This window comes from Sinocyclocheilus anshuiensis, unplaced genomic scaffold, assembly GCF_001515605.1.
Source record: "Sinocyclocheilus anshuiensis isolate Anshui unplaced genomic scaffold, SAMN03320099.WGS_v1.1 scaffold446, whole genome shotgun sequence".
Lineage (NCBI taxonomy): Eukaryota > Metazoa > Chordata > Actinopteri > Cypriniformes > Cyprinidae > Sinocyclocheilus > Sinocyclocheilus anshuiensis.
The window spans coordinates 1,436,285-1,458,778 of record NW_015544247.1 but is presented as its reverse complement, the minus strand read 5'-3'; the positions used below and the strand labels follow the sequence as shown (position 1 = coordinate 1,458,778).

At 36.7% G+C, this 22,494-nt stretch overlaps 2 protein-coding genes across 2 annotated transcripts; both read left to right on the top strand.

Moving 5' to 3' along the window:
• Positions 1-1,138: 1,138 nt before the first annotated feature.
• LOC107697656 (TNF receptor-associated factor 3-like) lies at positions 1,139-6,488 on the top strand (the record flags this gene model as incomplete). Its single annotated transcript, XM_016498457.1, has 9 exons — positions 1,139-1,279; positions 1,447-1,551; positions 1,803-1,967; positions 2,406-2,486; positions 2,634-2,708; positions 2,812-2,904; positions 3,053-3,193; positions 4,629-4,812; positions 4,917-6,488. Coding segments are annotated over 9 exons (1,557 nt in total), but the record flags the coding sequence as incomplete, so codon positions are not given.
• A 1,469-nt stretch (positions 6,489-7,957) lies between these two features.
• On the top strand, positions 7,958-21,460 carry LOC107697720 (EH domain-containing protein 4-like). Its single transcript, XM_016498536.1, has 6 exons — positions 7,958-8,332; positions 9,458-9,634; positions 11,822-11,919; positions 14,439-14,851; positions 16,391-16,555; positions 20,352-21,460. Exons 1-6 carry the CDS (start codon positions 8,103-8,105, stop codon positions 20,907-20,909), a joined length of 1,641 nt encoding a protein of 546 aa, XP_016354022.1. The 5' UTR covers positions 7,958-8,102; the 3' UTR covers positions 20,910-21,460.
• The last annotated feature ends 1,034 nt before the right edge of the window (positions 21,461-22,494 follow it).

The window sequence follows — 22,494 nt, the reverse complement described above, 5'->3', positions numbered from 1 at the left end:
TGCATTTGTAAAAATAGACCTTTGTAAAGGTAAATAAGAATATGCAGATTTAAGTATGTAAAAGCTGATAGAACACTGATGAAAGTATTTCTTCAGAATAAATTGTTTACACAACCAAAAATCTTGGTGATGCGGTGCTTTTGTGGGGATATTTCTGATATGAAAAGTTCACTGTATATTTTAAATATAATTTATTACAGTGATGATACTTTGTTTTCTTTTTATGTTAAAACCCGTAAGACCTTTGTTCATCTTCGGAACACAAATTAAGATATTTTTGATGAAATCTGAGAGCTCTCTGACCCTGCACAGATGGCAATACAACTGAAATGTTCCCAGACCCAGAAATATAGTAAGGACATTGGTAAAATAGTCCATGTGACATCAGTGGTTCAACTATAATTTTACGAAGCTACGAGAATACTTTTGTGCGCAAAGAAAACAAAGATAACGACTTTAACAATTCTTCTCCTCCAAATCATGTATTCTGGCATTATAGAGAGTACCACGTGTTCTACGTCAGCAGAATCACGCGCATGCGTTGTTTATGTGCAGAGGTACTCTCGATAATGGCAAAAGACATGATTAGGAGGAGAAGAATTGATGAATAAAGTCATTATTTTTGTTTTCTTTGCACACAAAAGTATTATCGTAGCTTCGTAAAATTACGGTTGAACCACTGATGTCACATGGACTGTTTTACCGATGTCATTACTACATTTCTTGGTCTGGGAACATTTCAGTTACATTGCTGTCTATGGAGGGTCTCTCGGATTTCATCAAAAACATCTTAATTTGTGTTCCGAAAATGAAAGAATGTAAGCTAGAAATTAGCCTAATTTTTAAAGTGTGATTTCTAGACCTGGAAAAGTCATGTAAATTAATACAATTATAAAACTTTGTGCATTTTTATAATGAATATACATTTTTCTAGTTATGCCCAACTTTAAACTATTTTATTGAGTTGGAATTGTGAGTAAAAATATTTAAAAAAAAATCTTATTCTTAATCCTTATTCAGTAAATCACAAACAAATGGAAAAGTCATAGGGCCTTTGAATATTGTTGTGGACGATGCTGGGGCCTAGAAGTCAAAAAGGTTGAGAACCACTGATCTAAATAGCATTGCAAAATAAACTTGGGGTATTCCCGTTATTTTTATTTCTAAATGTAGGTCATTTGAACTACGAATACAATTTACTTACAGTTGGATCCCACTTTTTTTCAGTAAGCCTAACCCAGTTTGTCCAGCTGATCTAGAACCACTCTTTGAAGATAAGGTAAGAAAGTGAAGCCAAAACCTACAAGGACACACCCACTCCGTTACATATTAAATCTCACTCTCACAGCTCCAAGTGAAAGTAATGTGGGCCATATAACAGGCACACAACAAATCTCTGTTATACAGGCCATGTAACGGATTATTTTTTCTTTCTTATAACGTTAGATATTCCGGGATGTTTGCTGCAATAGGGAAATTATGGCTCTGAAGATCTACTGCCGAAGTGAGAAAAATGGATGTAAAGAACAAATGAGTTTACAGCAGGTCATGGTAAGTCATATGATTCTTAGGCACAATAGTCTACATATCATATGGTAAATTCCTCCCAAATAGAACCTGCCTCGAGCGCAGAGAAATGTGAGCCTAGACTTAAAACTGACTCGCATATCATTTTATAAGTGTGAGAATGGACGGATGTAGTTTTATTGATAGATTACATGCTGTGTGTGTTATGTTTAAGAATGGATTTTTTTGGTAAAGTTAGGTCACAAAATTCAGATTTGTCTCTCTCATTTGAACAGGAACACTTGGAAGTTTGTCCGTACTTCGAGGTGCCATGCCCCTTGGGAAAGTGTAAGGAGAAGATGATGAGGAAAGACATGTCTGAGCACTTGAGCCGCAAATGCAAACACCGAGAGATCACCTGTGAATTCTGCAATCACAAGATGGCCCTCACCGAGTTACAGGTAACACGCATTACCCAAAACCCCCCAGTTCCCATAAAAAGGACCTGAAATCTAATGGAAAGTACTTAGAAATTCATGAGATCTTTTTTCAGTTATCATTGAGTTTTTTTTTCCTTGATTGGAATTAGTGGACATCTCAGTTCCTCTATGAGAAGTATTCCCCTTGTGTTCTGCCATTAATGTCCCATGACCTTTGAGTTTCACATTTGTACAAGGAACTTGAGGGAATCTCCCGTTAAGTTGACTGTCATTTAGAGAATGATCGATGTATGTTTTCACTTCAAGAATGCTTTCTGTTTTTCCACTTGGTTGATCCTGTCATTATTACTCCACACACTAACAGTTTTGTTTTAACCATGAGCATCTTGAACCATGAAAGTGTGTCAGTATGCAATATGTTTTAGTGCATTTCAGTCTAACCGTCTTCTCTCTTTACAGAAACACAAAGATACAGTCTGTCCTGCATTTCCTGTAGCATGCCCTAATCACTGCTCGTTTTCTTCCATTCTAAGAAGTGAGGTAGGCTTGGAGTGCATTAAGCATCACTTTTGATTTACTAACGTGTGTGTTTTGCATTTAAACACATGAACAGTGATTTCAATTGTAAGTGAATGATAAAGGCAGATTAATTGTGATGTATTTATGAGATGAATGTGTCTCCTATAGCTGTCCAGTCATCAGCATGACTGTCCAAAGGCCCAAGTGACCTGCTCCTTTATTCGCTACGGATGCTCCTTTAAGGTGATATTCTTGAGCAGACATTGATTTAAAGGACATTTGAAATGTACTAACACTGCAGTAGTATAGTACTTCCATGCTGATTAAAATTCTAATTATTTTAAAGGGGCTGAATCAAGAGATGAGGGAACATGAGTCCAGTTTTGCGTCTGAGCACCTGAGAATGATGGCAGTCAGAAACACCACACTAGAGGCCAAGGTAGACATTTATAAACATTTATGTTTAACATATCAGAAACAAGAAACTGGTGTTTCCGGTGTGAAAATGAATATGCTTTTTCCTGTTCATATTTCCACCATGCATGTAGTCAGATTAAACATGTAAACTGATTAACCTGTGTGTGTAGGTAGAGGATGTTAAGAGCGAGCTGATGGAGCGTTATAAAGTTCTGCCCAGCCTCAGCAGTCGTCTTGCAGAGGTTGAGACTCAGTATGAGGAGATGAGAGAAAAGAACAGGCAGCTGGAGCAGAAGCTAGTCAGCATGCAGGTGAGAGCCGTCACCAAGTAGTGGTTTTATTTTCTTTTGAGTCATTTGGTGAAGCTAAAAATAACTTCTAATTTGTATAAAGTGACGTAAGTCTGCTGTACTGCGCAATATTTCAGTCTGACATGCTTTTAAGTTTTAATGCCTTTGCTTTGTTACATGCCTTCTACAGTGGGCTCAAAGCCTGAGATCTAATTTAAACCTGGTAATAATTAAAGCTTTTGGATTTTGAACAATAAAAAGAAAGAAACATTATACTGTAAATAAGAAACATCATTTGTGTCAATTTCCTGTCAATGATTTCTGTCAATATTCAAATTAGTTAATGTGTGACATTTACCATGTTTTATACAATTTAAAGGGATAGTTCCCTTAAAGGGATAGGTCCCTTTAACCTTTGTATAAAAGGTTATTAGATTTCCTATTTCCTTTGAAGATCCTCTTTGGAACATTTTTTTAAATGACCAGCAAAACGGGGACATACCAAATACTAAAAATTCTGAAATTCATGTACATTTTTCAGTTCAACTTTTTACTCAAATTCTTATGATGATACAGTAAATGTAATTTTCATAAATTTCCATTTTTTTCTATTATTGTTTTTTTTTTTTAACAGTGATCGTAGACTATGTTGTTTCATGTTTACCTGTTTGTTATTTGATGACAGTGACTATGTAAATCCTCAATGCAAAATAAATTCCTGTTATTCAAAGAATAAATGACAAAAATATACACTACCAGACAAAATTTGGGTTTTGGTATATTAAGTATACATTTTTCAGAAATTAATACTTTTATTCAACAAGGATGCATTAAATTGATTAAAAGTGACAGCAAAAACATTTAGCATGTTACATACATTATGTTCTTTTGAACTTTCAAATAATGCTAAAAAATGTGTCACGTTTTCACAAAATTATGTTTCTTACTAAAATCAGCATGATGATTTCTGAAGGATCATGTGACATTGAAGACTGGAGTAATGGCTGTTGACAATTCAGCTTTGCAATCACATGAATAAATTACATCTTGAAATATATTAAAATAGAATTTTTTTAAACTATAATAACAATTTACAATATTACTGTTTTTCTGTATTTTTAATCAAATAAATAGAGCCTTACTGAGCAAAATAGACTTTAAAAAACAACACCAACAAAATCTTTTGAGGGGTAAAATACGTACTATACAATTTATTTAAAATGTATACATTGTAGTTACATTATTATTGATGTATTTTCATGTTTAAAATAATTGCATTAAGATTTATGACTTTAAATCTCAATTTTAACCCCTCCCCCACCCCCCACCCCTTTTTTTTTTGCCAAACTTTGATTTTAAAAACTCATGGACCCAGCTATAAAATATTAGAATCTGTGATTAAAACACTTTAAGCAAGCAGTTCTCTATATGTTTGTGTGTGTGTTTATGTATGTAGATGCTGATGAGCACTCACTCAGAGAAACTGCTTGAAGTCGAGATGGAGCTGCGGGAGCTTCGTCCACTGCGAGCTATGAGGGAGGAGGTGGAGGCTCTGAGAGGGTCCGTGGAGAACATGCGTTCAATTGTATCTTCTCTCGATTCGGGTCGTGTTGGTTCCAGTTCTGGTTCTCACACGCTGGGTAAGAAAATTTCATATACACCTCAATTATTATACATTATACCACGTAGCCTACTTATTTGTGTTCACAACATTGTTTTTAACACATTTCAATACTGTCACCAGGCTCCTTAGAGCAGCAGCTCTCACGTCACGATGACATGATGAGTGTCCATGACATCCGCCTGGCGGAGATGGACCTGAAGCTGCAGGTGCTAGAGACGGCCAGCTTCAACGGTACGCTCATTTGGAAGATCCGTGACTACAAAAGACGGAAACAGGAAGCCGTGGCCTCAAAAACCCTCTCGCTCTACAGCCAGCCCTTCTACACGGGCTATTTCGGCTACAAGATGTGTGCCCGCATCTATCTGAATGGGGACGGAATGGGTAAAGGCACACATCTCTCGCTGTTCTTCGTGGTCATGCTTGGGGAATACGATGCCTTGCTGCCGTGGCCGTTCAAACAGAAAGTAACATTAATGCTAATGGACCAGGGGCCGGCAAGGAAACACTTAGGCGATGCCTTCAAACCGGACCCAAATAGCAGTAGCTTTCGCCGGCCCACTGGTGAAATGAACATCGCCTCGGGCTGTCCACTCTTTGTGGCTCAAACTGTCCTAGAGAATGGAACCTACATCAAAGACGACACCATCTTCATTAAGGTGACTGTAGACACCTCCGACCTCCCGGACCCTTGAAATCAACTTCACTGGGTCTAGATAATATCAAGTCACACAGCCCTCCCAGCCAAGACTTCCAAGAGCAGGGCTGAGTTTGGGTTTATAACAGTCCGAGCCGTCAGCTTGTGCTCGAGAGATGGTGCGCTCTTCGGGAAACAACAGTGCCTTGCTGGGCTAGATAGTTACTGCCTTTTGGAGGAGGTTTGAGTAGATGAATCTCCCATGTCAGCCACATCTAAAATGCTGTCAAGAGTAATACGTCAACTCTAATCAACCCAAAGAATGTTAATGTCTCTGAATCTACAAGACGAGGCGAAATGATGCCTAGATGATGTGTTGGTTGACTAACATCAGGCCCAAAGTAAAAGGAAGCTGTTTACACTCATCGTCATGTTAGCCTTCAATGAGTATGAATGCGTTTGGGGCTAATGGTCATCTCTCATATTGGTTGTTAAGTCTGGAAGGTAACCCTTCATGTTTGGTAATCCTGACAAGCTTTGTATTGGTGGTTTTGTACAATATGCAAATATGGAACTGACATCTGTTGTGTTGTAGTGGTTTGTTGATGGACAGTTGATGTGGAGAGGAGTTTTGGGATTAGAAAGTCTTGTTTGTGTGGGCAGGGGTGGACGTGTTTCTGTGTAGTAGATATAAAGGACCTGACTTTGGAGCATTCATGAAGGACTACATCGGCACTAAACAGTGACCCTGCAAGGGTTCCATTGTCAAAAAGCAAAACCTCAGTTTTTATGCATGTAAAACCTATTGTTACATGACTTAACCTTCTCTGCGTTTACCACTTTGACACATTATTTTTTGTAATGTTCTACTTAATAGATGCTATGCATCAGAATCTATTGTCCTTTTGTGTTTTGTATTTTATTTTTTAAAACAGTCGAAAATAACGCCTTTATGCGTCCAGCCATGCTGCCAGAGACACATACAATAATCCAGATCATTTTTCATGGTAGGGATGGTTTTTGCACAACTATTGTTTGAATGTGTAATATGTGTATACATATATCAATATAAAATTGTTGGAAAATATTCTGGATTCTGTTTTTATGGATGTCAAGTTGAAGTACTTTATTTGTTTCTTTATTTATTTTTGACCTCAGGGGAACTGAAACTTACCTTAGGCTATGCGACTGCTTTTATTCCTCTGTGTGCAGTTAAGCAAATGTCTTGCTAGAAAAAGTATAAATTTAGAACTTTTTTTTCACAAACTAATACCATACCGTTTTTTTCTCCGATGTTTTATAACAGGTCAATACCTGTAATATCTATTTCCTATTGGACAAAAATTCGCTTTTTTATCTTGAGATACTGCTAAAACAAAACAACAAAAACAATCATTTAATTAGGTTTAGGTTTAATAAGAGGTTATATGTAAGAGGTCTAAACAATAATTTACACCTGATTAATGACATTAAGTATTTAGGAAAATCTGATAAACTTTGCATTGGAAATAAACAATGTAGATTTTTAAAAAGTAATTATTATTTAGACCCATCCTAGCTGACAACAACCAGTCCTCCTAAATATCATTTTTATGGTTGTAATCAACGCCAATAACTTTTTTTTTAATTAAGGAGCAAAGAGCATTTTTAAACATGACTCGTGTTCTCAATTTGTCAAATGCATAGAATAAAATATTCTGAAATATATAAAATATTAGATAACAGATTTAAAAACCAGGGATTCACTGCAGGGATTTTTTTTTAAAGGTTACTTTGTGGCATTTTTGCCCCATACCCTCGTGAGCTTCTATAATTGCCATTTGACCTGTATTAAAACCGAATACTATGTTATTTCATGGCTGACCACTAGGAGGCGTAAATGTACAAGCCTGACTTCCCACTGTCTGCTGAGCTAATTTAAAGCAGCACTATGTAACTCTTTCTGTGTTCAAAATTTGCAAAATGTATATAATGAGCGAGTACATCATGAATTCATCTTACGGGATGTGTGCAGTTCTGTTTATTAACCGCTAGAGCGCCAAAAGTTACATAGTGCTGCTTTAACGGATAATTTCGGTCTCAGTGAAACAACGTACAATTATGTCACTCCATAATGGATCTATACAAAACGGATATACTGTAAATACGTTTATCTGCATTGTCAAATGCTTAAAATGCTTCTTTAAAAGTTCTTGAAAATATCCTGCGGCGCTTTGTCAAACAATTTAAATTAGGCTTATATTATGTACTGCGGGATGACATTGAGAAAGCATTTAATTTCTTAAATTGCGAATTTTGGTTTTCTCCATGTCAGCAATTTGGTGCCTACCCTTCTCGTTTGCACCGAAAAGTCCTTGCAGTCAGCAGAGCAGCCACTCCGCCCTCAGCAGCGGGAGCTCTACAGCGTGAAACCGCGCGTCACTCCAGCTCATGAATATTCACACTAGCGTCATGAGAAAGAGCGTCACATAAAAGGACACAGGTGAGGTCACGGCGACACGCACACAGCTGGATAGTCCGCGCAGTGGCCAGTAGACGGGCTAGTGTCAATACTAATACAAACAAAGAAAAATTTAAAACAACAACACTGGGACAGTTTTAAATTCCTCACATTTAAAAAGGGAACTAAGGTTGCATCACGTATAAAAGAGAGCTCTGCGAGGAACGGCAACATGTTCACTTGGGTAAATAAGGAACAGGGTGGAAGGAACAAGGAGGGAGACATGTTTCAAACAGTGACTGAAGGACTTCAGAGTCTTTATACTAAAAAACTTCTGCCTTTGGAGGAGACCTACCTCTTCCATGACTTCCACTCACCGGCGCTGGAGGAGGCGGACTTCCAGAGCAAGCCTATGGTCCTTCTGGTCGGACAGTATTCCACAGGGAAGACCACTTTTATCAGGTAATGCATGGCTTTGACAAATAGGTGTGTGTCAGCAAAACACTAAGTAATATACTTTTCTGTCAATGTTCTTAACTTGAATGAATTGTAATGTCTAGTAAGTCAAGCAACGCATTACAATATTATTAGACACAAGTATATTTATTGAGGGTTTATTTTTCATGTACTTATTTAATTTCTCAAAGAGCAGCATGTACACATGTGAAGTTCAGTACAGTCAGCTCTTTGTGGTGGCTGCAAACCCTGGCAAGGGGGTGTGTAAAAACAGCTTATGCCAGCTCACATAGCCCATTCACCTGTGAAAAGATGCAGAAGGCTGGAGAGTATGCAAACAACTCATAAAAGCATCATTATTCTTCTTATTGGCTTTTCACTGTAGGTCAATACTATTTAGCTTTGATGTCTGTGCTGTTGCTCATCAGGTCCTGTTCTAGACAGTCTCTGAATGAATGAGAAAATCCAATAGCTCTGTTTCATGTTGAACTCCTCTCAAACTAGAACTGGCTTATTACCAAATCAGCCATTCATAATGTAAAACATAAGGTCATATTTGAAAATGGTGGATATTTAAGACTGTTTAAACACTATTGCAGTTGAATGAATAATAAGTTGCTAAGTATTTGAGTTCGAGAGACAACTTATGTTTGTATTGTTTTTTCACCTCCCCTCATAAAATGGTTTTCATGTCTCTTAAGGAGTAATTCAGCCATATTTAACAATGAATACAGTCTGATTCGTAGTTCCCTTATGTTATTGATAGATTTTAATGACAAGCCATGTGTGTTTCTTTGCTTGGAAACCTTTGACACTTTCTCATCCTCTGGCAGGATGTGGTAGGGATCCAGGAAGAGTGAGACTGATGAATAGGTCTGTTTTCACATTCTAGCATTTGTCCAAGGGTTAAGTGCCACTGTTTAGCTTTGATCCTTGGATCAACTTGGATGTTTATTTGTCTCAACCTAAAGGCTATTGGGTAGCATTTTAAATAAATCGCTGCATTTGTTCCATTCATTTTTATTCTCACCCAACCATGGCATTTTGTTGTTAGCATGTGCTGTCACATGATCATGCCACTCCAGTTGACTAAGTAGTGGTTTGTTAATACTTAACCTCTCCCTCCTGCAGGTATCTTCTGGAGCAAGATTTTCCAGGAATGCGAATTGGCCCTGAACCAACGACGGATGGATTCATAGCTGTGATGTACAGTGAGAACGAGGGGATTGTTCCTGGAAATGCCTTGGTTGTGGACCCCAAGAAACCCTTCCGTAAACTCAATGCATTTGGAAATGCATTCTTAAATAGGTAAATATCAAGAGCCCAATCCCTAGATTTGAGCTTCAATGATTATGACTAGTATGCCAATCAAGTGTCTTAAATACAATCTTACTCAGAGGCTCTTTGCTTGCTCAAAATATTAAAATCTTGGAATTTTGGTAATTTCACCCTAAAATGGAAATGGTCACCAATTACACATTCTCATGTTGTTTCAAACTGAAGACTGTCATTCATCTCTGACTGTCATTTTATCTTCGAGACACAAATTAAGATATTTTTGATGAAAACTGAGAGATTTCTGTCCCTCCACCGAAAGCGCATTCCACCTTAATTTGGACGCTTTAAAAAGTGAGCTTTAAAAGTGATTGTAAAAGTAATATATATGAATCAAAAGGTTTAATCCAAGTCATTGTGAATTTAAATTGCATCTTGTTTGATCTTGAGGATAAAACTAGTGATCTTTTACCCATTTTTGGGTGATCTAACCCTTCAACACCTCTGAAGAAGTAAAATGGGGCTGAATCAATTAATAACACCATATTTCAGTGTTCAGTCAAGCTTGAGCCAGGAGAATAGTTGTTAGACATCATGTCATGCAGCAGGGAATTCTAGGATGTGGGCACATATTCTTGCTCGCTACATTCTGTAACGGATGTCCCTCTTGCTCGGGCCATGCCAAAACAAGGATTTTCCATTATCTTGCTCTGGCAGTGGTATAGGATATGGAAAACTGTCTGGAATGGCCTAAGTACAGTTTAAGGTTTACAGTTTAACTATAAAAATACTATTAAGACCATGCATTCACACTATATACAGTATTATGCCATAATGCTTTGCAGTTGTCACTTTACACTCTTAACAGGTTAAGATGTTTTTCTACCCATCTCATTCTGCTGCTCATTAATTTCTTCCTTTCGTCTCACGCAGTTCGCTTTTCTATTACAGGCAATTTTTTTCCACAAACAAAGTGGCTCAAAAACTGTGTAAAGGGGCTTGGTCACTTCTCCTTTTAGGTAATTGTAGCTGTTGCATGAGCTTCCACAAGTTTTAATGTTTAATTTTAGTACCTAGACAGTTAGACAGAGGTTTGTTTTCCTGTTTGCTGGATATTTATGTGGAGGGGAAATTGGTAAGTACTTCTTTGACAGTCACCACTATAGAGGTCAAAGGCACACTTGACAGAGACCATCTCCTCTCCTCCAAAGGAACCTCAAAACAATGCACTTTGTTTCCTGTGGACCCTGTTGTGCGTCATGTGATGGCATGTTTGGGCACAGCAGTTTATTTTACTTATTCTCTCCTCGCTCTTATATACTGGCTCTTTTGAATAAAATGCATGTGTAATTTTCTTGAAAATGAAACTTGGTCAAATGCCGCTTCCTCTATTTCTTTGTGTGTTCTTCTGCTTTGCAGCTGACAGGTGATGTTTGCTTACAGATGTTGCAATTTCCTGTAAGGTTTTATAAAAAAAAAAAAAAAAAGACATCCTCAAACTCACTTGAGACAGTGTTGCAATCTTAACATCACCATAATATTCCCTCACATTGAGATTACATAATAGTTTTATAAACATTATGAATGTATTATACATTTGTTGAATGTCTGAATCATTGCCCCAAGGTTGTGGAGTAATTTACTACTGTCCAATAGTTCATCCACTTCAATCAACATGTTTAAAACCCTCGTTAATACTTATTTGTTGTCTTTGGCCTTCACAGCATTGTTTTCTGGATGGATGCAAAATTAAACAAAAAAAAATTTTAGGTTTCATTTCTTTTTTTATATAAAGTTTGCCTCTGTTAATATGTGGTCACATTAACAAAATACTGGCAAAATTATGTGGGCAAAAAAGTTCCACTGTTAGTGGTTTAGCAATGCATGAAGTACAGCTTCTGTGAAATTTCGCAGAACAACGGTAAATGTGACCACATTTATTTTTTTAGTAAGCCCTGTTTAATCTGAAGTTAAATATACAGCATATTAGTCTCCTTTTGTTTTTATAAAGTGGCTTTCACTTCTTTGGTATTTTATTCTCCTATAGTTTATTATTTGTGTCAAGCTTTATTCTTTGAAAGAATTTAAAGAGAAAATGTTTCTCAGCTGTTATATTTTCGCATGACTCAGATCAAATGAGTCAACCGCCAAATGTAGTGATACTACCAGCATTTCCGGTGATAACATGAGGTGATGAACTCTCTCCATCTGTCTCACCAGGTTCATCTGCTCACAAATGCCCAACCAAGTTCTGCAGAGCATTAGCATCATTGACACGCCAGGGATCTTGTCTGGCGAGAAGCAGCGCATAAGCAGAGGTCAGTGGCTGCAGTGAGTGTTTACTGTACAGGAGAATGTTCACTCTAGTCTTTGTAGAATTGTATTACAAACAAAGGCCGGACTCTGTCACATGGCCACACACATGCAATGGGATATCAAATGACAAAACAGACACCATCAAATATACCTGATTCTTCTCTGACAGTCTTCTCAAGTGCTCCTTCAGAGATGTTTATTAGAGAAGAGCTGTTTGTCAAGGTAAAACTAGTCACAATTGGATGCTTAGTAAAGGGAAGATAATGTCACATAACCAAAACAATGTGAAATCTGCTGTTTAGCCTTGGCAAAATTCTTCATCCTACAGTCTCTGTGGCTATTTCCCATTGAAAATAGATTTGGTGTGATGCATTAGAGCAGACAGGCTGGTTCACTCCCGGGAGGACTGACGCTTATGTTCCCAGTATAAGGAACAATCATAATGCTTTAGTCATTAGTTTTCTTTTTAGTCACCAGATCTGGCCTGTTTCATTGTAAATTTCCTCTGTCGTTTCCGTCCCTGTCTCCCATTGCATGACACCAGCAGATATGCTGGAAACCGTGATGAGTCTGTGATGTTATGAAGTCAGCATTTCTCACTTTCTTTTTCCTCATTTTAAAAGCATGAGTTTAGCTTGCCAAATACACTTCAGGGTTTATATCAGCATACTGGTACCTCAGCATGTAGCTGGTGTTTATGTGTTTCTAGAAAATCAATTAACAAAACAAGCTGCTACATGCTTTTTAAATTTTTTTTAACTATGAAGGCAGAGCACTTCTGAGACGTGGCCAAGCGATTTTTAACAGTCATGAGATATTCCTGTTCATGCTGCACAAGTGTTATCTATGAAAATGCACGGCAGCAGAGGTACACCGCGGGTGTATGCAGACTCAGAGGGTCTGCAGACTACAGATTAGGCCTGGTGGCACAAATGTACGGCCGCAGCTTCGGCCATGAGGGATAACAATGTACATGGGTGTTCCACATCTGTTCCTGCTTTAGCTCCACTCAGCTGAGGTTGCATTCCTCTTACGTTAGCGTCTCTGACACATCTCACAATGCACCATTAACCTTATGCATTAATCATATTTCATTTTTAATACGACTATGAATTTTTCAAAGTTTTAAAATTACTAAACCCAGACATTTGTGTTGTGCCTGCATTACATTTTTCCAGTTTCTAAATTTTATAAATGAGCAGCATATTTATATTTAGGCTGCTCTTTATAAAAGTGATTAAATATTTATGGGAAATAATGCTGGTAAGTTGACAACGTCTGGTGTGACATGCAATTTTTTCTACAATTTTAAACACTATATTGTTGATTTTTATAATTATAATGCATGAAGTTTGGACTGTTTGTACTTTTAAAAATGTATTCATCACACTGTAGGATCAATTCAATTGAACTATGGCTAATACTCTAAAAGAAATGGTAACTAGGTATAGGAGCCAAGACATGGATGTTCCCTTTTACTTTTATGTACATTTTAACTTAAATTTTTGTTTAATAAAAAAAATGTAGTCAGAATAAAAAGTTAATTTAGAGTCCTTCTTCTGTACATAGTTGCCTTACATGGAACAGCATTGATGGTTCCCACACTCTTCGAGCACTGAGCTCCTCCTTTGTAAAATCTTGGCAGAGCTTTTTGCAAAATTTTTATAGCAATGTGTAATCCATGCCATTGTTGTTGGAACAGCGTCATTTCCTCATGACTGTTGGGTGGTTGGATAAGCTGGATCTCATTGCTTTAAAATCTGAATTTGCACTGGTTTATAATGAGCTATATGTGAATGAGAACTGAAGTGGTGTCCCAGTCTCTATGAGGTTCTCATGGTCATGACAGATCAGTGACCTGTGCACAAGGCTTGAAAGCTGATCTTTATGTCCTTCTCTCTTTCTATACCCCTTTCTTCCAGCTACAGAAGCAAAGGTGTAACCATTATTAATGCACGAAGGACAGTTGAACACATTTTCCAGTTGTGAAATACCAGTTTCAAATGAATTGTTTGTGTGTAATGTTTCCATGAGTAAAGTTTGGTCTCAGATATTTGTATTTTATATTTTACATTTGTTTGTTTGTTTATTTATAATAATAATAATAATAATATACTAATTAGTATTAATAATAATAATATTTTTTAATTATATCTATTTATTATGCATATTTATATTCTATTAGGGTTTCCCAAACTTGGGTTTGTGTGTTAATGAAAAGCAAATATTTAATTTTATCATAAATATGTAGAATTAATATATATTATATAAATGAAATATTTTATTTGTTTACCTGCATTGGTAAATTAATGTAATGTTAACTTAAAATCTACTTCAAGGATTTTGGGGTTCAGCTAACAGGGGGAATTCCTTTATTATATTATATATGTTTTTTAATTGTGTTTTTACTATAGTTTTACTATCTCTAATGGTGTGTACTGAATGCAGTACACTCAATCTGTTTTCTCTTATTTTAATTCTCACATTTTAATTCTGTTCTATTGACATATTTCCCCCACAGGCTATGATTTCTCAGAGGTTCTGCGCTGGTTTGGAGAGCGAGTGGACCGTATCATTCTCCTCTTTGACGCCCATAAACTAGACATATCTGATGAGTTTTCTGAAGCGATCAAAGCTTTCCGTGGGCAGGATGACAAAATCCGTGTGGTACTGAACAAGGCTGACCAGGTGGACACTCAGCAGCTGATGCGGGTTTATGGTGCGCTGATGTGGTCGCTGGGGAAGGTGATCAATACTCCAGAGGTGGCGAGGGTCTATCTCGGCTCTTTTTGGGCCAAACCTCTCCAAAATGCAGACAACCGGCGTCTGTTTGAAGCTGAAACACAAGATCTCTTCAGAGACATCCAGAGTTTGCCTCGCAACGCTGCCCTGCGTAAGCTGAATGACCTCATCAAAAGAGCTCGGCTTGCTAAGGTAAGGGTTTTAACATCACAACTTAGAAGTCCACTTAGAAATTCATTTTGACGCTTTTAAAAATTAGTTTAGTGTCATTTATGTTATTGTATGTAAGTTAAAATTAAATGCATAAAATGGTGTATATTATGCCTGAGATCTGTCATATAATTTTATTATATGGTAATAGTTGTATTATTTTTTATATACTTATAAGCCTATTTTATTATTTTAATCTTATTTTAGTATTTTCGTTAAAGTTAGTTAATTATAACAAATTTTTGTTTATAGATTATAAATTTATACATATTAGATATTCATATTTTTAGTGTTGATGTATTTATATTATTTGTAAATAATTATTTGTAAAGCATCGCTGCTCATTGTCTGTTATTTTGTCATGTGTTTGACCTTAGTTCAACCACTATTGTTTTTGGCTTTTAAAATGAGTGCACTGTATGAACTTACACATTGTACCACATGAGCCCCATTCAACACAACCTGCTTGTGCCTTAACACTTAAATATGGACATATAAACAATTCACTCATGGAACCATGACAGAAAGTGCGTCTTATCTCTTCCGCAATATTTTCCAAACATGTCCAGCAAACAGGAATCCTGAAGCCCTGTGCATGCCTTCCTGTAATGGTAAAGCCATGTGAGGCAGTTTAATGCCTTCTCCATCTCCTGGAAAAGCCCAGAAAAGTCCCTTTCCATGGTACAAAGGAATGTGTGTAACGGGCTTGAAGAGAGCACGGCCCTTATTTTTCCTAACATCTCCACCCCACTTAGTCTTGCCACTCGTCATGTTTACGCCTTTCCTGTCCTCCTCGAGCCGCCAATCGTCCTTAAGAGGAATAAACATGGCTTAAAAGGGAAAAGCCCAGCCTTAATTTGGATCTCTGGTGGTGTACTTCCTCTATATTGAGGAAAAAGTTTGTGTAAATACAGACGCTTTTGAATGTTCCTTTGGCAAGGACATTTCCAAGGTGTAAACACACAGATGGTGTTTGATTATGTAACCGGCCTAGAGTAACAGGAGGTGGATGTCATGTGAGAAAAACTGTCTATAGTATAATAATAGTGATATTGATCCTGTGTTTATTTTATTGTAACATAAAAAACACAATGCATTGTGATATAATTTGAGGTCTTAAATTGCTTTAATTGGGTTGTAACTTTTAGGTGTTCATTTTAAACTTATGCTGTATGTCATAAATTAGGCTTTGTTTTAAATAAATAGTTGCTCTTGTCATTGGGCTACAGCTTGTGTGTATCTTAAATGTAGTCACTAAATGTTAGGGCAGTGTATTTATTATAATAAAATAATGCTAAAAAAAATAAGAAAATTATAATAATAATAATAATTATAAACAATAATATATCATTTATTATTATTATTAAAATCATTTTCAAAATGTATGCCTAGCAGCACGTTTTTTTTTTTATAATCAATATGTTAAATGTAGGCCTATATTTCCAGTATACATTATTCTATAAGCACAGGTTCACCATATCTTCTCATTAACTTACTGATAATCTGCTGTGTGTGTTATAGGTGCATGCTTACATCATCAGCTACTTGAAGAAGGAAATGCCTTCCCTGTTTGGAAAAGAGAAGAAAAAGGAAGAGCTGATTGCCCACCTGCCTGAGATCTATCAGATTCTGCAGAGAGAGCACCACATCTCACCTGGAGATTTCCCTAATGTCATTAAAATGCAGGTGAGACTTGGCCTGTGTCTATGGAACATGGGTAAATATTAGATGTTATATTATGGCTTCTACATATGTTTACAAACTAAACAAAACTAACCAGGATGTTTGTTTTATTTAGAGAGACACTAGCTGTTCTTGGATGAATAAAATGTCCAACAACTGCTGGTTATTAGATTATGTTAAGTGCTGGTGCAGATGTATGAGGATTCCAGGCTGTAGATCTGAGGAATGTTTGTTTTGTACAGTGTGTTAGTGCTGTGGTTGAGTTCCTGAGGGGGCTGCTTGAGTCCCAGCCCTGCTATTGTCTGAGGAGCAGACAGAGTCTGTACTTTCACTTTCTTCTGGTCTTGCCTGAGGATGTTTACCCAGCATGACTCTCTAGGCCCACATCAGAAATTGCATTACAGTATATGTGAAAACAAGACTTCAGTCAAGCAATGTAATGCAGTTTCACATTACTTTACAGAGATTAATGGGGATACATCTCACATTCGGGTCTTTCACATTTACTTAACGTACAGGCATGCAGAATTTTAATTGCTAAGAAAAAACAGCAGGGTCATTCTGTGTCAACTCAACCAGTGGTCATGTATAGTGAGGAAAGCCAAAATATTAAATATCATGGATGACTATTTACGGAGTAATCCACTATTTTGTAGAGGGTGGTCAAAATGACAATTTTCGCCTGAGATTCAGAGCCAGAGTACAGTGGGGAAAGATGGCAGCATCATTATGTTATTTTTACACAGAGATTGGTAGGTCTGTTAGAAAAATTCCTTTGCATACAGATACGTTTGTTTTGATAGATGAAAACAAGATACATTTCTAGTTTCAACATTATTTGTTCTTCAGACATTCCTCTTTAAAAGAAATAAAGTATTATTTGTATGCGAAGTGACCCACATTTGGTTTTTGACCACTGAAAATGTGTACAATTTAACATTTTACTCCTGGAGCCATATTGAGATTCCAATATCTCTGGAAATGAACCAAATAAGGCCTTAAAAATGAAGATGCCAAAAGGAAAGTTTGTTGAGACCCAAAATTAAGATATCTTTAATACTTCTTGAGATACAGGCATGCAAACTTTGGAGAAATTTTTTTTTAAAGTACTTTTACCCACTTTTGAATGGTCACCACTGGCATATAATGCAACAAAGATTGCTAAAGTCAACAGATTTTACTAGCAGACCTACTAATCTCTGTGTAAAAATAACATGATGCTGCCATCTTTCTAAAGTCATTTGTACCCCCCTCCAAATCTGGCTCTGAATCTCAGGTGAAAATTGTCATTTTGACCCCCATCTACAAAATAGTAAGTTACTCAGTATACATCCATGACATTTAATATTTTGACTTTCATCACTATACATGTTTATCTTTCTTCAGAAAAAATACTGACAAAATCGAAAATTTGAGTAAGTTGTTAACACAATATAATAACTTTCATTAATAAATCATTAACAAACATTATATAATGCTTAATGGACTATTAGTTAATATATATTCAAAGAGTTAGAAATGTGAGATAATGTGCTTGTTAATGTTTGCTAATAAACATTAAACATTAGATAATGTTCAAACATCATTATTGGTTAAAATACTTACAAATGTCATTAAACTTTCAATTCCATATGATCAAGCACCTATTGAAAATCTACAAATGATTTTAACAGATGATTAAAATTATTAAAAGCTTGTGTTAATGCACAACACTTTTGCTGCTCTTGAGGTGTGATACGGGTAAGGTTAGGGACAGGTTTGGTGGTATGGGTAGGTTTAAGGGTTGGTTAAAGGGTCAACAGTGTTCAGGGGTCAATTAGATTATTATAAGAGAACACAGTTCAATCTGTTTATATTATATTGTTTTGATAAATGAACTTTAAAAAAAAAAAAAATTTTCCCGTTTATTTATGATTAAAGGAATATCCTGTTTAATGATACACTGAAGAGTATTATACTAATGTGAGTGTTAAGGCAATAAAAACATTTTTTTGGCACCAAAAATCTGTTATGTCTTTAGCAAGCATTTAGCTAAGCTTAAACAGCCACCCTTTAAACAAACCTTGTAACATTAGCTAAAAAACATGAACAAATGATTAATAAATGATTAGTAAAGATGTGTGAACAGGGTAAATTCTTTCGGGACATTTTTTGCCATCGAGATGACTGCTCATAAAGGTATTAATGATTAGTAAACATTTATAAACATTTGCAAATGATGAACAGTTTCCACTTTAGATTGGGTACTACAAAAACATGAATAAATGATTAATAGATTATTTGTTAAGATGTGTAAATAGAGGTCTACACAACAAACAAAGACCAATGAATGAAGATCATATGAACTGAAAGTTTACTGACATTTGTTAGCATTTTAATTTACATTAAATAATATGTGACCCTGGACCTGGTCTTAAAGGTGGGGTAAGCGATTTTCAAAAACGCTTTAGGGTGCTTTCACACCTGTAGATCGATTGCTTTGTTCCGAAACAGGGATTAAAATGATTACAATGTTGCTTTTTATTCTTGGTGCGGTTCGCTTTCATATGGCAATGTTTCTAAATGGACCAAATTTGTTAATACAGGATTCATCGGGAAAACATTTTTAAAATGCACCTACTAGGAAGAAGAGCAATAAGACGGCATTATAAAACGAAAAAGTGCGCTTTGATTTTGAATGGCGAAGACGTGCACACCCACAGACATTCACATGGTTCATTTTGAAGTATTAGCAAAACAACAAAGTTAATGCATTTCACAGAATTTACGTAATTTCCCATTATACATTGTGATATAGCCTGGTTCGTTGGTCCATTAGATCGGATTGCTTTCTCACTACAACCGAACCGCTCCAGAGTTCGTTTTCAGTCGGGCCGAGACCACCTCGGATTGTTTTGGCGCGGATCCAAGCGCGATTGCCATGTTCAAATATGCCCAAACGAACTGAGCTAAGGGGGGAAACGCGCCAGGTTCCGAAACAACGGGCCAGGTGTGAAAGCACCCTTAGAAAACTGATTCGGTGCGATCAGATGCCGAGGTTGCTTTGTTTCTTCTTGATAGGTGAGTAACACTGTGTCTGCGCTGCAACAGCTGTCTGTCTAGTATACTGGACGCGACAAAGCGACTGTTGAAAATCATTTATATGTATAAATCTCAATTTCAAAAAATTGACCCTTATGACTGGTTTTGTGGTCCAGGGTCATATATGTTAATCATTAGGTAATGTTTAGTAAGTTCGTTAGTAAACATTAACAAGAACATTATCTCATATTTCTAGCTATGAGAATATATATTAACTAATGATCTGTTAAGCATTATATAATGTTTGTTAATGATTTATAAATGAAAGTTATTATAAAGTGTTACCAGTAAGTTTCTGAAATTTGGTTGGTTTGACACGGAATGACCCAGCAGTCATTACCTATAATAACATTGCTAATTACTGACTGCACACATGCTCTCAGTGAACTTTTCAACCAGACAGCTTCCAGGCAGCACTTGAAAGATAAAGGCCATGCTCTAAATAGACTGTACAGTAGGTGACATTGATTCACTCCAGAATTAGACATCATATCACTGAAATAACAACTTCAGTACTTGGATGCCTCATTTGTTTAGGCCTTACTTTATAAATAATTGTTTCGGTCATGATCTTTAAACACATTATAAAAAATGATAATGAATAATGAAACAAAAAATCTAACCCGGTGTGTTTCAGTTGTTTATGCTATATTATTACAGACACTTTAATTTGACATTAAAATGTCTCCTTCTGTCACTTACATCTGCTAACATGCAGGAGCAACTGCAACACTACGACTTCAGCAAGTTCCCTTCTTTGAAAGTAAAGTTGATTGAATCTGTGGACAGAATGTTGTCCACCAAGATCTCAAGTCTGATGAACATGATCCGAGAGGAAGAAAGCAAACAGCCTCCTCAGATGGTAATGGGTGGAGCCTTTGAGGACTCGTCCGATGGGCCTTTTGGCCACGGTTATGGCGAGGGTATCAGTGCAGGGGCTGATACTGAGGACTGGATCGTGAGTCGCGACAAACATCGCTACGACGAAATCTTCTACACACTGATGCCTATCAATGGGAAGGTAACTGGCATCAATGCCAAGAAGGAGATGATGAATTCTCGTCTGCCCAACACTGTACTGGGAAAGATCTGGAAGCTGGCAGACTGTGATAAGGACGGCATGCTGGATGATGAAGAATTTGCTCTGGCTCAGCATCTTATTAAAGTCAAACTAGAGGGATTTGAGCTTCCTACAGAGCTACCAAATCACCTAGTGCCTCCATCGCACAGGAAGAACCCCACTGCAGACATCATGTACAACCACCAGGAGAATTGATCATCTTCATATCTGCATATTTATCAGCCAGCTGCTAGCACAAAGTGGCCTTTGAATACTGAAGTCTTACTTCATTGAAAGGGATGAAGCTTTATTGGTTAAGCCATCTTTTATCAACAGACATGTGTGACTTTCACATGCCCAAGATTAAGTATGTTTGAATATACGTGCACTCAGTGTTAAAGAACAACATGCATATTAAAATTACAGTCCATGTAATTGATTACTTCTACATTTTTTCCCTGACCTTGTGTTATTTCGACATGTGCTTGCAGACTGTAAAAATGGATGGCAGTGCAGTTCATTATGCAGTGCTTTCAATGTTATATTACATTTCATAATAAATAACAATTTCAGTTAAGTATGCATAAGAGCAGCCAAACAATAATACACACAGAAGCACTGACAGAAGCATCCATTCATTTCACTCATTCTGACAGTGTGGATATCGATTAAATTAATTTTGAAACATTTCCATGAATGTACACTTTTCATATGAACTGCATCATAATTGTAACGGGGCTGACGAGACGTGAGACGTGTGGATCCATCTGCAGGCTTTATTAAAGATACGTGGAAAACAGGCAGGGTCAAACAATGGCAAACAGGTATATGGCGGGCAAAACACAAGAATAGTCCCAGGGCTAGCGTAGGTCACCGATCGGCAGACAGAATCACAGGGGCGAGACGAGAGGGAAAAATCCAGAAAAACAGGCAAAGATCAGAAACCGCGAAAACAGGCAAGGCAAGGCAAAAACAAGGAAAACTCAGAGACTCGGAATGGGGTACGGGCTAAACAATACTCAGCAGAGAAAGGTGGTTAGAGTGGGTGTTATATAGTGAGTGAGGTGATTAGAAACAGCTGTGTGCAATGAGTGCAATCAGTGCAGTGTGCAAATCGTGCAAAGAATGATGGGATATGTAGTCCGGGGTGCTATGCAACAGTTTGTGTTGTGCGAGAGTCAATGTAATGGAAAGGGTGACCTCTGGTGGTGAATAAACGGAAGTCCATGGACCGAATTCGTGACAATAATGCTGAAATAGACTATTTGTGAGCATTTTTAATGTGGGCAAAATTGAGAGTAATTCAGTGTTTCATGATGCAATTAAAATTATGTTCAATACTACATACAAAAAATACTACATACACTTTTCTTACACTGGGTGTTACTTTTTTTTTTTGGATCGAATTATGTGACATTGATTAAATGTACAAATTAATAACAGCATTACACTGAACAGCACTGAGTTTTGCCAGCGTTTTTTGTTGTGTATACTATTTCTGTCTTACACTGACTAGGTTGTGAAGAGTTATAGTAGTTTATAGCGGCAAGCATTTAGAAATGTGAAACATCTACATTTAAAAAAATAATCCTGCAAAAACATTCTACAATTTCAGTATTCATTGAAAGTGTTCCAGTACCACGCTTCTTCCTTACTTTTTTTAAGATTGTCAGCCTGTAGAGATTGTCATCCAACTCTGCCTTCTAATTTAAAAAAACTTTTTAAAATAAAATTGTATGTATGTACAGTGGGTACGGAAAGTATTCAGACCCCCTTAAATTTTTCACTCTTTGTTATATTG

Coding starts and splice junctions, on each gene's coding strand:
- LOC107697720 (XM_016498536.1), top strand. CDS start 8,103: ATGTTCACTTGGGTAAATAAGGAACAGGGTGGAAGGAACAAGGAGGGA. Junction 9,635..11,821: donor GGAAATGCATTCTTAAATAG/GTAAATATCAAG, acceptor CTGTCTCACCAG/GTTCATCTGCTCACAAATGC. Junction 16,556..20,351: donor CTAATGTCATTAAAATGCAG/GTGAGACTTGGC, acceptor GCTAACATGCAG/GAGCAACTGCAACACTACGA.